General features: G+C 34.5%; 1 protein-coding gene across 1 annotated transcript in view; it reads right to left on the bottom strand.

Moving 5' to 3' along the window:
* The window catches only part of tbck (TBC1 domain containing kinase), a 99285-nt gene that overhangs the window by 72310 nt on the left and 12659 nt on the right, over positions 1-14316 (bottom strand). Inside the window, exons 4-12 of the mRNA XM_056456576.1 lie at positions 12603-12717; positions 11360-11433; positions 10730-10871; positions 7209-7269; positions 7048-7109; positions 4635-4696; positions 1661-1809; positions 424-562; positions 200-299 (exon numbers count right to left, since the gene is read on the bottom strand). Coding sequence (XP_056312551.1) covers positions 200-299; positions 424-562; positions 1661-1809; positions 4635-4696; positions 7048-7109; positions 7209-7269; positions 10730-10871; positions 11360-11433; positions 12603-12717 — 904 coding nt within the window. The remainder of the gene's footprint in view (positions 1-199; positions 300-423; positions 563-1660; positions 1810-4634; positions 4697-7047; positions 7110-7208; positions 7270-10729; positions 10872-11359; positions 11434-12602; positions 12718-14316) is intronic.

The following is a 14316-nucleotide window of genomic DNA, read 5'->3' on the forward strand; positions in this document are numbered from 1 at the left end:
GTTTTGATCCAGGAGTGCAATACCTAGTTCAACCACTGGATGTCAAACTTACATACTGCACCTTGTAAAACTTTTAAAAAATGCAGTTGAAACCTGATTAACATATTCAAGTAAGAAAAATTACTTTTTGTCATATCATTTTTTAAAGTGTGTATTTTATATTTGATAGCACACTCGAGTATCTGTCAAACACCCTTACATTTCTGAGTTGAAAGAGAGAAAGTGTCACAGTTGTGTCATCCAGGAGGAAACTTCTGTCCCGGCCTTGACCAAACGACTCGCCATCCTCCAAAATGAACCTACAGCAAACACATACAACAGTGATGATGAGCTAGCTGAATGCTAACACAATCGGAAACAGATTCTGCACTCTGAAGCAGTCCTAAAGCTGGCATCATGTGGTTATAAGAGATGCATGGGTACTTGGGAAGTGTGCAGATGGGTGGTTTAGACTGGATGATCTCCTGATTGGTGAGCTCTTTCTCCAGGTCTCCTCCCGCCAGACACCACAGGTGATAAACCTCATCTATGGCTCTCTCTGACAGGTAGTTCTCTCCATTATCTGCACAAAAGAGCAACAAAGTCATGTACATTCATTTTAGCTCTCAATTCTTCATTTTCTGTCCACCTTTTCACATTTAGATTTAGTTATTCAGCAGACGATTTTGATTCCAAAGCGACTTACAATTAAGGAGGCATACAACAATTCAACAAGAAGAGGCAATACACACAAGAAGTGCTAATTATACAAAGGAACTGCTGGTGCTCAAGGTGCAGTATGTAGGTTTGTCACGCAGTGGTTGAACTAGGTATTGCACTCCTGGTTCAAAACACACGAAGTGCAGGTTGCCAGATTGATTTATGAAGATTCTATGGGGGGCCCCAGAGACATTATCAAGGGCCCACACCAACTCCCCACGCTCTTAACATTCAGCCGCGATACCAACTCCCCCCACCCCCCAGCTCTTAACATTCAGCCGCGATACCAACTCCAACACCCCCACCCCCCCTCTCTTCACTTTCAGCCGCAATACCAACTCCATCCCCGCCCCCCTGCTCTTCAATAACAACTTGTCAGAGGGCTCAAGGCGGCCAGCAGTGTCCCTGATCACAACCACAAATCTTTTCACGTAGCGTGTTGTTAGGACACGGGGTTACAATCTAACTTGCTCACCGTTCGTAATATTTATAATATTTGGTAATTAATAACCACCTCATGTGGAACTCTGAATCTGCGTCTCATTTTGGAGTCTGATACTGTCCACCGGAGGTCACATTTCGGTCGCGGACGCATGCGTTGAGAGCCTTCCTGACTGAATAAATAAAATAAGCTGTTTTTCACCAAGGCAACCCGGGGTGCTTAAATATAATTGGCTAAACTGGCATTGGACTGGTTAAAAGATCCAAAACAAAGACACCCGTTCCAACATGTAACGCGCATTTTCAAAGCAGAATATCTGACTTTAGAATTGTTTATCAGATAAACAAGAATGCTCACTTAGCATGTTTCTTAAATATCTCAAACATATTATGGTATTTTTATGCTTTAGAAAGTCAAAAACTTACATACAGCACCTTTAAGTGCTAGAGTAATGAGTTTAAGTGTCCAATGCATATAGAGAAAAGACTTTGTTTTCTATCTTTTCCATAAGAAACGCACCTCTACAGAGTTCACTGATGTCGTCAGGAAGCTGTAGATGGGCACAGCGCGGCGAGGCAGAGAACAGACGCACAGGACTCTGATAAGGGGTATATTGAGAAGAAATGCCCTCAAACACTGTGTCTCTCAAAAGATCAGCAGGGGTGGGTCTGAAGGACAGAAACAATTAGCAACAACACAAATAAGTGTTATTAATTATTAACCATACAGTTGCTCTGCTCTGTCTATTCGAATTTATTGATAATTAACACAAAGGAAACTGATTCCAGAAACATGGCAATCCAATTAGACCAAATCAAACAATTAGTCATTCAAGATACAAACCAACCATCAAACAATAAATTACAAACAGCACTTCTCTACTGAAGCATATTAGTAGGAATATTCATTGTGAAATGTGATATCCTAAATGGCAATGCAATATGTAAACTAGGAATGTATTTCTGTATTTAAATTAGCCTTTTTCAAGACGTGTGCAAAATTTGGTGCAAATAGAAAATGAAATTAACATTTATTAATAATTTACATTTGCCCTTTCCAAGTACGGTTGTAAACAACATACTAGTTTTAATGCTTTTGAAGTTATAAAATCAAATTTTACTAAATCAAATGTATTCTCCAAAATAAGGACCATAAAAAGTATTTTTAAAAGGGATTTAGTATCATACAAAGCACATTAAATGCAAGAGACTGTTTCAGAAACCTTTTGTAAAAAATAAGTTGTCATTCAACCAAACAGATGTGTTTATGCAAAAACAAAATAGCACACTTATTTGACCTGCATTACCTCCAGTACATATAAAATATGTGAGCCTGGACCAAGACAAGTCACAGGTGTCAATTTTTTGACATTAGAATAAGACAATATTTGGCTGAGAAAAAAATATTTAAAAATGTGGAATCCGAGGGCTTAAATGAATCAATAAACAAAATTTTCTTTTTAAGTTGTCCAAATTAAGTTCTTAGACCTGCACATTAGTAATCAAAAAATAAGTTTTCACATACAGTATTAAGAGTAGACAATTTATAAAATGTCTTCATTGAACACTTTTTTAATTATATTGTTATATATTATAAATCTGGAATCTGACAATAAAAAAATACATAAAAATATAAAGATAAAGACAGACAGACAGACAGACAGACAGATGTCCAAATTAAGTTCTTAGCAATGCATAGTACTAATCAAAATGTACATTTTCATACATTTAGAGTAGACAATTTACAAAATGTCTTCATTGAACACTTTTTTAATTATATTGTTATATATTATAAATCTGGAATCTGACAGTAAAAAAAATACATAAAAATATAAAGATAAAGACAGACAGACAGACAGACAGACAGACAGACAGACAGACAGACGTCCAAATTAAGTTCTTAGCAATGCATAGTACTAATCAAAACTTACATTTTCATATATTTAGAGTAGACAATTTACAAAATGTCTTCATGGAACACTTTTTTAAATTAATATTCGATTTTTATTTAAGACACTTAATATATTGTTTATATACATATATACATATATATATATATATATATATATATATATATATATATATATATATATATATATATGAAATATGAAATATATATGTTTTTAATATATTTCGATTTGATAAAGGCAAGGCCTAAAGAAACAAATGCAGAAATAAAAACAACAAAGAATAAAAAAATTCTGATTAAAAACGTGTTAAAACAGGTTTTAAAGGCATGAAAAACGTCATAATAGTGTGCTCTTAACAACTTATTGCTGACATATGAGTTTTCTACAGCGTGGAAAATAAGTATCGAACACGTCACCATTTTTCTCAGAAAACATATTTCTATAGGTGCTGTTGACTTTCCACCAGATGTTGATAACAACCAAAGAAATCCATATATGCAAAGAAAACTAAATGAATTAGTTTACAAATGAAGTTATGTGTAATAAAATGAAATGTCACAGGAAAAAGTATTGAACACATAAAGAAAAAGAGGTGTAGAAAGGTAGTGAAAGCCCAGACAGCAGCTAAAATCTCTCAATAGTTCTTCAGCAACCCTCTGCCCTTCCTTAGTGTAAATGAATATTAGCTGCTTCAGTGCAACATCTACATTAGCAGATGATGAAGATGAAACCAGGGTGGACATTTCAGCAAGACAATGATCCAAAACACAGCCAAGGAATCTCTTAAATGCTTTCAGAGAAAGAAAATCAAGCTGTAGAATGGCCCAGCCAATCACCTGACTTGAATCCAATTAAAAATACAAAATAAAGATCAGATTTGATAGACGAGACTTACAGAACCATCAAGATTTTTACACTCTGTTGAAGTCTGTGATAAACTCACACCTGGGTAATTCATGTGACTTCATTCTCCATTTAAGAGGCATCTTTAAGCTGCCATCACCAAAAAAGCCTTTTATATAGAGTATTAAATACATTTCAGTAGTTCAGTGCTTTCTCCTTGTGTCATTCATTGTTATTACACAGAACTCACTTTTCAGATCTGTTTTTGTTTTGTTTTATTTTTATGTTTGTATTGTTTGGGTTTTTACCAAAATCTGGTTCAATTCCATGTCAACAGCTTAAAAATATTATTCCCAGGAAAAAACGTGACATGTTCAATACTTATTTCCCCCACTGTAAGCATAAATATTTATTTCTATTCTTATTAAAGAATATTTATTTCTATTATTTTTAAAAATCCCTAAATACAGCATTTTATATTTTAACTTTATAAAAAAACTATTTTATTTAATACAGTAATTTTTATTTTAACACGCAATCAAAAAGCAAGATTGTTAAACTATTGTCACAGCGAAAGACATTTTAGTGGGTGTAGCAAATCATGCTAAAAAAAGTATGACGTCATTAAAAAAAAGAAACAGGTCAAATTGTAACTATCAACCCTTCAGACTACATGAAAAGCTTTGGAAGATGAAAGTGTTTCTTTCAATAAAGAAAGGCTGAAGCATGTGGACAGGTTACCTTTTTGAAGGGAGAAACGTCAAGCATTTCCTCAATAAAGCCTGCACATTTTCAGGCAGATCCTGGGAAAATGACGGAGACAAGAATATTAGTCAAGCATCAAACCCAGCCAACCTCTGATAAATAAGCACTATCTGTCATTCCAGCTCTAAACTCCATTGAAAAATCAGGTTTTATGAGGACATTTGGAAGACATTAGCCGTTCCACTAGTGTGTGTTCGGCGTCAGGCTAGGAAGAGTTTATCTGAGAGAATTCCAAGTAAACATTTTAAAGCTAAACCACTTTGAGATGAAATCTCTGAGATAAAACAGTTGTTACTGTGATGCTGATTGTGTACTTTTCTGTCCTGTGGTAAAAGGTTTAGGGGAAAAAAGACACACAATCAAACCGAGATCCAGTTCAAATCAAAATTATTAGCCCTCCTGTGAATATTTGTTTCTTTTTCAAATATTTCCCAAATGACAGAGCAAGACATTTTTCACAGTATTTCCTATATTTTTTCTTCTGGATAAAGTCTTATTTGTTTTATTTTAGCTTGAATAAAGCAGTTTTATTATTCATTCATTTTCTTTTAGGCTTAGTCCCTTTATTAATCCGGGGTCGCCACAGCGGAATGAACCGCCAACTCATTCATCATTTGTTTTACGCAGCGGATGCCCTTCCAGCCGCAACCCATCACTGGGAAACACATACACACATTCACACACACATACACTACGGACAATTTAGCCTACCCAATTCACCTGTACTGCATGTCTTTGGACTGTGGGGGAAACTGGAGCACCTGGAGGACTACTTGTTTATCTGAATAACAGTGATAAAATCAGTTATTCTGTTTTGAAAATGTGTTTTCCGTGCCAGAATGCTGTCTTTGTTTTGGTAATTTTAACCTGCCCACAGTTTAGCCAATTATATTTCAGCACTGCAGGTTGCCTTGGTGGAAAACCGCGCATTCCATTCATTCATTTAGAAAGGTGTCCGTGACCGAAATCCGACATACTGTGTATAGTAGCAGACTCCGAAGATTCAGTTCCACATGAGGTTATTAATTAGCAAATGATATAAATATTACAAATGTAAACATTAGGTGAGCAGGTTACATTGTAAACGCGTGTCCTAACAACACGCTGCGTGACTAACCATACAAAACACAACAGAAATTTTAATACAGCCATTCAGATGCACAGAATATGCACTCACTCAAGAAATGGTGAGGTTTATAATCTATATTTAATACAGAATAACCCTCATTAACAGCATTAAATGTACATGCTGAATCACTTATATGTGTTTAGTTTCAGTATATGGCAACAAATGTCATGTAAAATTATTAGCATTTAACACTGAATAAAGCACATGAGGTGTACCTGAGGTGATTGTCATAGTTTTCTGATGTTCACCAGTGAGAAATAATAGTCGTTTCTAATTTATCAATTCAAGGTGCTGGTTAATATGGAAAATATTACTTCTATCGGGTGCCGTTGCTTTTATTTAGAACACGGTTTATATCACTTGCTTCTGTCCTCAACCTGGCAACATGCGCTTGCGTTTGTTTTGATATAGAAATGCAATACCCAATTAAACCACTGGGTGTCAAACTTACATATTGCACCTTTAAGCCTTTAAATGTCACTGAATACTAGTATTTTGAAAAATATCTAGTTAAATATTATGTACACTTCCTGACAAAAGTCTTGAAAAAAAAACTTCTATAATAATAACAAAACCTAGTAGATCATTTGGAAACGTGGCAGAAGGTACATTTTTCCGTTGAAAGTCAAAGAAGGTCAAGGTGCTCCAGGATTGGCCAACCCAGTCATCAGATATGAACATTATTGAGCATGTCTGAGGTAAGATGAAGGAGGAGGCATTGAAGATGAAATCAAAGAATCTTGATAATCTCTGGGAGTCCTGCAAGAACCCTTTCTTTGCCATTCCAGATGACTTTATTAATAAGTTATTTGAGTAATTGCAGAGACTTCTGTGTAAGCAAAGTCAGACCTTACTGTCCTAATTAAATAATTAAAAATCAAGGCAAGATCATATTTTATTTAGGTAACATAAGCAAAATCTAGAGGCCTTTGCCTTTCATATAAGCCACTTCTAATACCAAATGATCAACTAGAAGTCAAGTTTTTTATTTGTTGTTTCTAAAATTTGGATAGGCGACAAGACTTTTGTCAGGTAGTGTACTGTCATCATGGCAAAGATAAAAGAAATCAGTAGTTATTAAAACTATTACGTTTAGAAATGTGTTGAAAAAAAATCTTCATTCCGTTAAACAGAAATTGGGGAAGAAATATACAGGGGGGCTAATAATTCAGAACGACTAATAATTCTGACTTTAATTGTTTATCTCTGTAAGGAAAGTAGAAAAGATGAAAAACCGTCCACTAAGATGAACAAACTGACCTTAATTGTGTCTATGCAGCCGTGTTCCTCGGCTAGAACTGTAATGATGTCGTCCATGCACCCTGTTGAGGAAACATCAGAGATATTGCAGAGGTAAAGTGCATTACAATTGGAAAATGGACAGAAAAAGTCGTCACAATTTAATGTACATGAGAACATACCTAAGGTGATGATGAACTTCATTCTCTCGCTAATGTCTATGTTCTGCAGAATCTGCCTTCCCTATTGGACAACACAAAGCTAATCAGAATCATTGTGGGCTCAAAGTTAAATCGAAAAATTTACTAAACAAGCAAAAAAAAAACTCTGCATCTATCTATCTATTATAAATCATAGCCATCTTTACTTTTATCCATCCGTCATTCCTTCTATATATCCATCTTTTTAATCAATCTATCCATCATGAATTAAAATTAAGTTACTTTTCCATCCGTCTACCATCCACCCGTCAATCCATCCATCTTCCTTTCCATCCATCCATGTTTCTTTCCATCTGTATTATATATATCCCAAAATCAATTAGAAAGGAAGGCATCTTTCCTTTCATCTATCTTTTCATCTTTTAATCCCCCAGCCATCTAGAAAAGCCATCTATCAGTCCATTAATTCATCTTTTGACCTATCTTTTCATCCATCTACCTATCGCAAATTTAATTGCAAGTTTCCTTATATTCATCTACCCATCCTTTCATCTTTCTTGCAATCCACCCATCAATCCCAACATCTTCCTTTCCATCCATCCATGTTTTCTTGGAAGTGTCTTCAAAAAATGAAAGTCATCTGTCCATTCATCTTTCCTTTCATCTATCATTACTTATATTGATCCACCCATCCATCTTGAAAACTACTGAGGTGGGACAATGAAACTGAAATGCCTGCTTTTAGACCACAGTAATTCATTAGTATGATGTAGGGCCTCCTTTCATGGCCAATACAGTATCAAGTCTTGAGAATGACAGATGCAAGCCCTGCTCAGTGGCCAGAGGGATTTTGAGCCATTCTTCTTGTATAATCTTGAATAGTCTATATAGTCTATATAATCTAGAATAGTGGCCAAGTCACTATGTGATGTTGGTGGGGGAAAGCGTTTTCTGATTGCTCCTCTAAAACACCCCAAACTGGCTCAATAATATTTGGTTCTGGTGACTGTGCATCAAATCAAACCACTCTGTCACCAGTCTTGCTGTGTGTATTTCTGTATTATCATCTGGATACACCGCACCGTCTTCAGGATACAATTTTTGAACCATTGGATGCACATGGTCCTCCAGAATGGTTTGGTAGTCCTGGGCAGTCACCCATCTAGCACAAGTTTTGGGCCTTGAGAATGCTATTTCACATCCCAAACCATCAGTAGCTATGTTTCTATCCAAAAATACGAATGAACTTTATGCGCAAAACCGGATTATCGCATTAAAGACGTGTGAACAAAGCAGTGTTTCCATCCAACGAGTCAAAGCGAACAAAATCGTCACTTCCTGATTAATTGGCGCCTGATATCAACAGTAAAAACTGAATTTACTGCGGTAGGAGAAGCTGCGTCAATCTTTTGTGTGAACGCGCTGTGGCGTTTGAAGGTGTAAGACGAGGAGCACAGGCGCTCTTGATTCTGGAGGTCATTAATATAATAACACTAATACTTAAACAGTAAGGCGTTTTAGAATGACCAAAACAACAGTTCAGATGGTTTACAGTGTGCTCAGCCTGCTGGTTTGTCCATTTACGCACATTTTCATAATCACATGATGTCTTAAAATGAAATCACATGACCTTTTTTAATGCGCATATTGGTATTTGTATGGCAAGTGTTTCCATCGTAGTTTATGCACATCTTTTCTTATCGAATAAAAAGTTTATCCTACTTAGTTATGCGCATACATTTTTTATGCTCATTTTCAAAATTTATGCGCATCATGGTGTTTCCATCATCCGGTTTACCGAAAATTGGTGGATGGAAACATAGCTTCTGTTCCTGCTTCACTATGGGCATGCAACCATCTGGGTGTTACACTTCTTTGGGGCTTCTCCACACCATAACTCTCTCGGATGTGGTAGAGACAGTGAAGGTGGACTCATCAGAGAACATTACACGTTTCACATTGTCCACAGCCCAAGATATTCACTGCTGGCACCATTGAAACTGACATTGGCACGAGTTACCAAAGGTTTGGCTATAGAAGTCCGGCCATGTATATTGCCCCTTTGGAGCTCCCGACGAACAGTTTTGGTGGAAACAGGAGCGTTGAGAGTTGAAGCATAGCTTGCTTCCACCAAATGTTTCCACCAAATCTGTTTTATGTTTTTTGGATACAATCCGGGTTAGCACCCGGACATCCCTTTCAGACAGCATCCTCTTGCATACACAGTTACTCCAGATGGATGTGGTTCATCCTTCTTGGTGTTATGCTGACATTAGCCTGGATACTTGGGTTGTCAAAATGAATTGTTTCTTCGGTGCACCGCGATGCAGATGCGGACAATTCGGTATCGGTTCAGGGATAGATCATAACAGGTTATTATATACTGACGTCATTTATCTCATCTGCACTATGTCGCCGTTGCTTACTATGGCGAGGGAGGCAAGCACGAGTATTTATAACGCTCCAACTACTTAAAAACACAGAAACTGTGCACAATTTCACTGCGTGTGTTTGCTGGACAATCTTTCACTGACACTTTCAGCAGAAGCCCCTATTTCACTATGATTGAGAGAATAAAAGTAAACTCAATTTCCCTTTCTCACTATGGCCCGTTTGACCTGCTGACGTGACTTTTCTTTTCATCTTAGCTGTTACAGCGATACTTCTGGATACAGACACGAGCGTGTGTCTGCAGAGTTTTCTCCACCGCGTCTATCATGGATCCGCTGTGATCGCCAGTGCCGTTTGTCAGCGCCACTCATCTATGAAGAGCGCTAGCGCGTAAGAGCCAATCGCAGCCTATTCTGTTGAGCACATGACCAATCAAAGGGGTGTAAGAAAGAACTTGCTAGACAAGCGAGCGGGATATTTATATGTGTTTATTGGCTATTAATGCTCATGTTGTTTAAAAGTACAGTTTATATATCTGACTGTTTGTATTAAAGGACAAAATTGTGTTACAAATAGTATATAAATATATTTATACATTTTAATACAAGAATTGCTGTGAAAATCTAAAACTGTGTATGGAAAGCATCGTCAACTAACTGTGATGCACCGAAATATCTAATTGAATAGAATCGATGGCATGATAATTGTAACCGAACCGAACCGTAAGACCAGTGTACCTCTACTGGATACCTTAGCACTTGATACATCACAAAGACTTGCTGTCTTGGTCACAGATGCGCACCAACTTTTGTCCTCTTTTGAACTTGGATATGTCACCCCTCTGCTAATTAAGCCTTTACACTCTGCTCTTACTGTTGGAATGTGCAATTAATGAAGATTGGCTACCAGGTTAAGCAAATTTAGCCATGAAACATCCAACACTAAATTGGCCAGTGTTTCATTTTCATTGTCCAACCCCTGAATGTATATTCCCTGTAAATGCAATGATCAAACATGTTTTCATTTGTAACCAAAGTGCACTACATGCAACACAAATGATTAATATCTTGTTTGAAAACACATAAACACAGATAATTAGCATTAATGTAAAAGTTTGCTTCAGTTCTAGTTGAGCTGCATTGAGTTCATACCACACAGAGTTCAAACAGAAGCACCCCGAGAGACCAGACGTCAGTTTTGGGCCCTGAAGGAAGCGGGGCCTCAATGATGGAGGGTTCGCTGGAATAGAAACAGCCCTGAGCAATAACCTCCGGAGGCAGGTAAGATGGATACCTACGGAAACAGAGAGACACGGGTGTTGGAAAGGTTTTGCAGAGTGCAGATGTGCTCCTTGTGATGACAGATAACAAAAGACGCATCCCACAAAACAAAAAAAAATCACAACCGGATATTACAAGACATGAGGGCTCCTAGTTGTGCCACTCCGCCATGTTATTTATGAAGCCGCTTTGATATCCTGGATCTGCTTTTGATCAAAACAAAGCGATGCACATCTAATGTTAGTTCATCTTTCTTTATTATGAGAGAACAGCGTGACCCATTGATCTTTTTTTTTCTCTCTCTTCATGAATGCTGATGGTTCAGTTCGGTGCATCTTAAAGAGACGGCACACAAGATTTAAAGCTCGCCCTGACTTTGTGCTCCACTTTAATGATGCTGAGATGTTATCAGAACCCTTATATAGACTCCAAAGCACATTAGTTTTTATTTTGAGGAATACGTTTCAAACAAATGGAAAAGATTATGGGCGAATGACGTACCCAATTGGGAAGTCGACATCTGCTCCGTGGTCGGTCATATGATACAGGCCGAATTTGGCCAGCTTCACTTTATCCTGTAGAGTTTGTGAAAGAAAGGAAACGTTAATAAGAAACTGATCGTTCTGACAAACTTCATGTCAATATTTGTTGGATTTGATGTTTATATAAACCAGTTTATATATTAACAGTGTATTTATTATAAAGATCTTACAATATAGTAAGGGATTTTATTATGAAATGTTTCAGCAATGACAACAACAAAAAAGATTAGAATAAAATATAATTACATTAACAAAAGAAACACAAACTATAAATTAAAAATAAATAAAAATTAAAAAATAACAAAAAAACGAATATTAAAATAACTAAAATAATAAACATCGATGATTATTAAATTCAATTCAATTCAACAAAACAAATATACGAATAACAACAATTAAATATGATTTTTAAGATAATTACAATAAATAACACTAATACAAATTTATTTAATTTAATTAACAAATACAAATGACAACAATTAAATATGATTTTTAAGATAATTAAAATAAATAATAAACACTAATAAAATTTAATTTAAGTAAATTAACAAATATAAATGCCAACATTTAAATGTTTTTAAGTTAATTTAAAATAAAAAATAATACATACTAATGAATTAAATTAAATTAAAATTGAATACAAAATACAATTAAATATGATTTTTAAGTAATAAAAATAAATTTAATAATTAACACTAATAAAATATAAATTACAACAATTAAATATGATTTTTAAGTTAAATCAAAGCAAATTAAATAACAAACACTAATGAATTACATTTAATTAAACTAACAAATACAAATTACAACAATTAAATGTGATTTTAATAAATTTAATAATAAACACTAATTAATATATATTAAATTAAAATATATTCAATTAATAAATAAATTACAACAATTAAATTTGATACAAGTTCATTAAAAATTAATTTAAAACTCAAAACAAACAACAAAACAAAACAAAACAAAACAAAGCAAAAAACAAAACACAAAAAACTAAACAAAAAACAAAGCAAAAAACAAAACAAAAAAAACTAAACAAAAAACAAAGCAAAAAACAAAACACAAAAAACTAAACAAAAAACAAAGCAAAAAACAAAACAAAACAGAGCAAAGCAAAAAACTAAACAAAAAAACAAAACAAAACAAATAAAAACAAAAACACTGGGCTATGCAAATAAACCCAGGTTCCCACATACCGAACGATCCAGGAGAACATTGTTAGGAGATAAAGCACGATGCACCATCCCATGCTTATTCATAAACTCCAATCCTTCCAGCACTTCATAGGCAACCTGTAGCACCTTCTCTGGACTAACAAAAGAAACAAAAACCACTGAAGATGACTGCGAAGATGACATTTTATTTTCCCTGCTTTTTGTGTTTATTTAGTCCTTTCTATATTTCTCATTTTGTTTCTTTGGTTTTTTATATGCTGTAAAAAATCTCTTTGGTTACTCTTGTGGCTCTTTTAAACATGTTATACAAATAAAGTCAAATTGAACTAGAAGTTTAACTCTATTTACAGTGTCATCAACTAGACTATCTAAGAGCAGCTTTCAAATGTCTATCGGTGTCACTGTTGAGTAAAAAGTCAATTTTTATCAGATTTTTGCCAATTCCAGATTCAATTTGAAATATTTACCATTTAAAACTACATATTTAAATATATGTATATCATTGATTGTGTTACCTTTTATTCAGATAAAAAGTTTGTTGATAAATGAACATATTAAGTAGAGGAAACCCGTTTTTTAAAAAATAAATTATATTATCTGTTAATATTGGTTGTAACCCCAAGCATATGCTGCTTGTGATATTCAACGAGGTTAATATGGACAAACATAAAAAAACACTTTCCAAGTTCCTGACATTTTGTGCAAGAAAATGTATTCTCCTGAACTGGATAACGAACAAAACTCCTACAAAGTCTTTATGGCACAGGGTAATACTTGAATATGTACCACTGGACTACTTAACTTGTGTCTTACATGGCAAAGATGTTTTATTTCATGAGAGGTGGGATCCCTTTTTGTTACATATGGGTTTAAACATAACCTCCATAATCCACAGAGGGTTGATTTAACAAGGTCAGAACTTATGAAGGCTTGTGGTGCATGAATATGCAATATCGCATTTTATTAATGCCCCCCCCCTTATATATGTATATATATATATATATATATATATATATATATATATATATATATATATATATATATATATATATATATATATATATATATATATATATATATATATATATATAAATATATATATATATATATATATATATATATATATATATATATATATATATAAATATAAATATATATATATATTTTTTTTTTCCCCGAACGTTCTGTTCACTTGTTTGTTGTTGTATCTGTATTGCTTAAAAATTTAATAAATACATTATTAAAAAAAATAATAAATAAATAAATTACAACAAATATAATATGACAAATAGAATTTTTGAAATGATGAATGTACACTATTCAGATATATTTGTCTGAAATTGGTTTTGTGAAGTTAAAAGGCATCCAACAGTACACATTAATTCATTGAAGTGCCATTCATTCATAATCAAATGTCTGAATTAGACAGTAGATGGCAGAACAAGAGCAGTTTATATGTGTGGTCTGAGCTGTTAAAATCAGTTATTGGTGAGCACAGCATTAGTTGTGATTTTTGTGCTCAATAACATACTGCAAGACTGCATGAAAGCAGAGCTGAATGGGAAAGAGACTGCATTTGTCTGCTTTTAATTGAAGACAGAGGACAAAGAGAGAGCGCCTGCCTGCACAAACACAGACTGCTGGGACAATATGACCCCAAAAACAAATGCCTTATGGGAATAAATGTTTATGCAATTTAATAAACACAAAGCGGGGATGGCTATTTGAAGATTTG

Source organism: Danio aesculapii, chromosome 1 (assembly GCF_903798145.1).
Source record: "Danio aesculapii chromosome 1, fDanAes4.1, whole genome shotgun sequence".
Taxonomy (NCBI): Eukaryota; Metazoa; Chordata; class Actinopteri; order Cypriniformes; family Danionidae; genus Danio; species Danio aesculapii.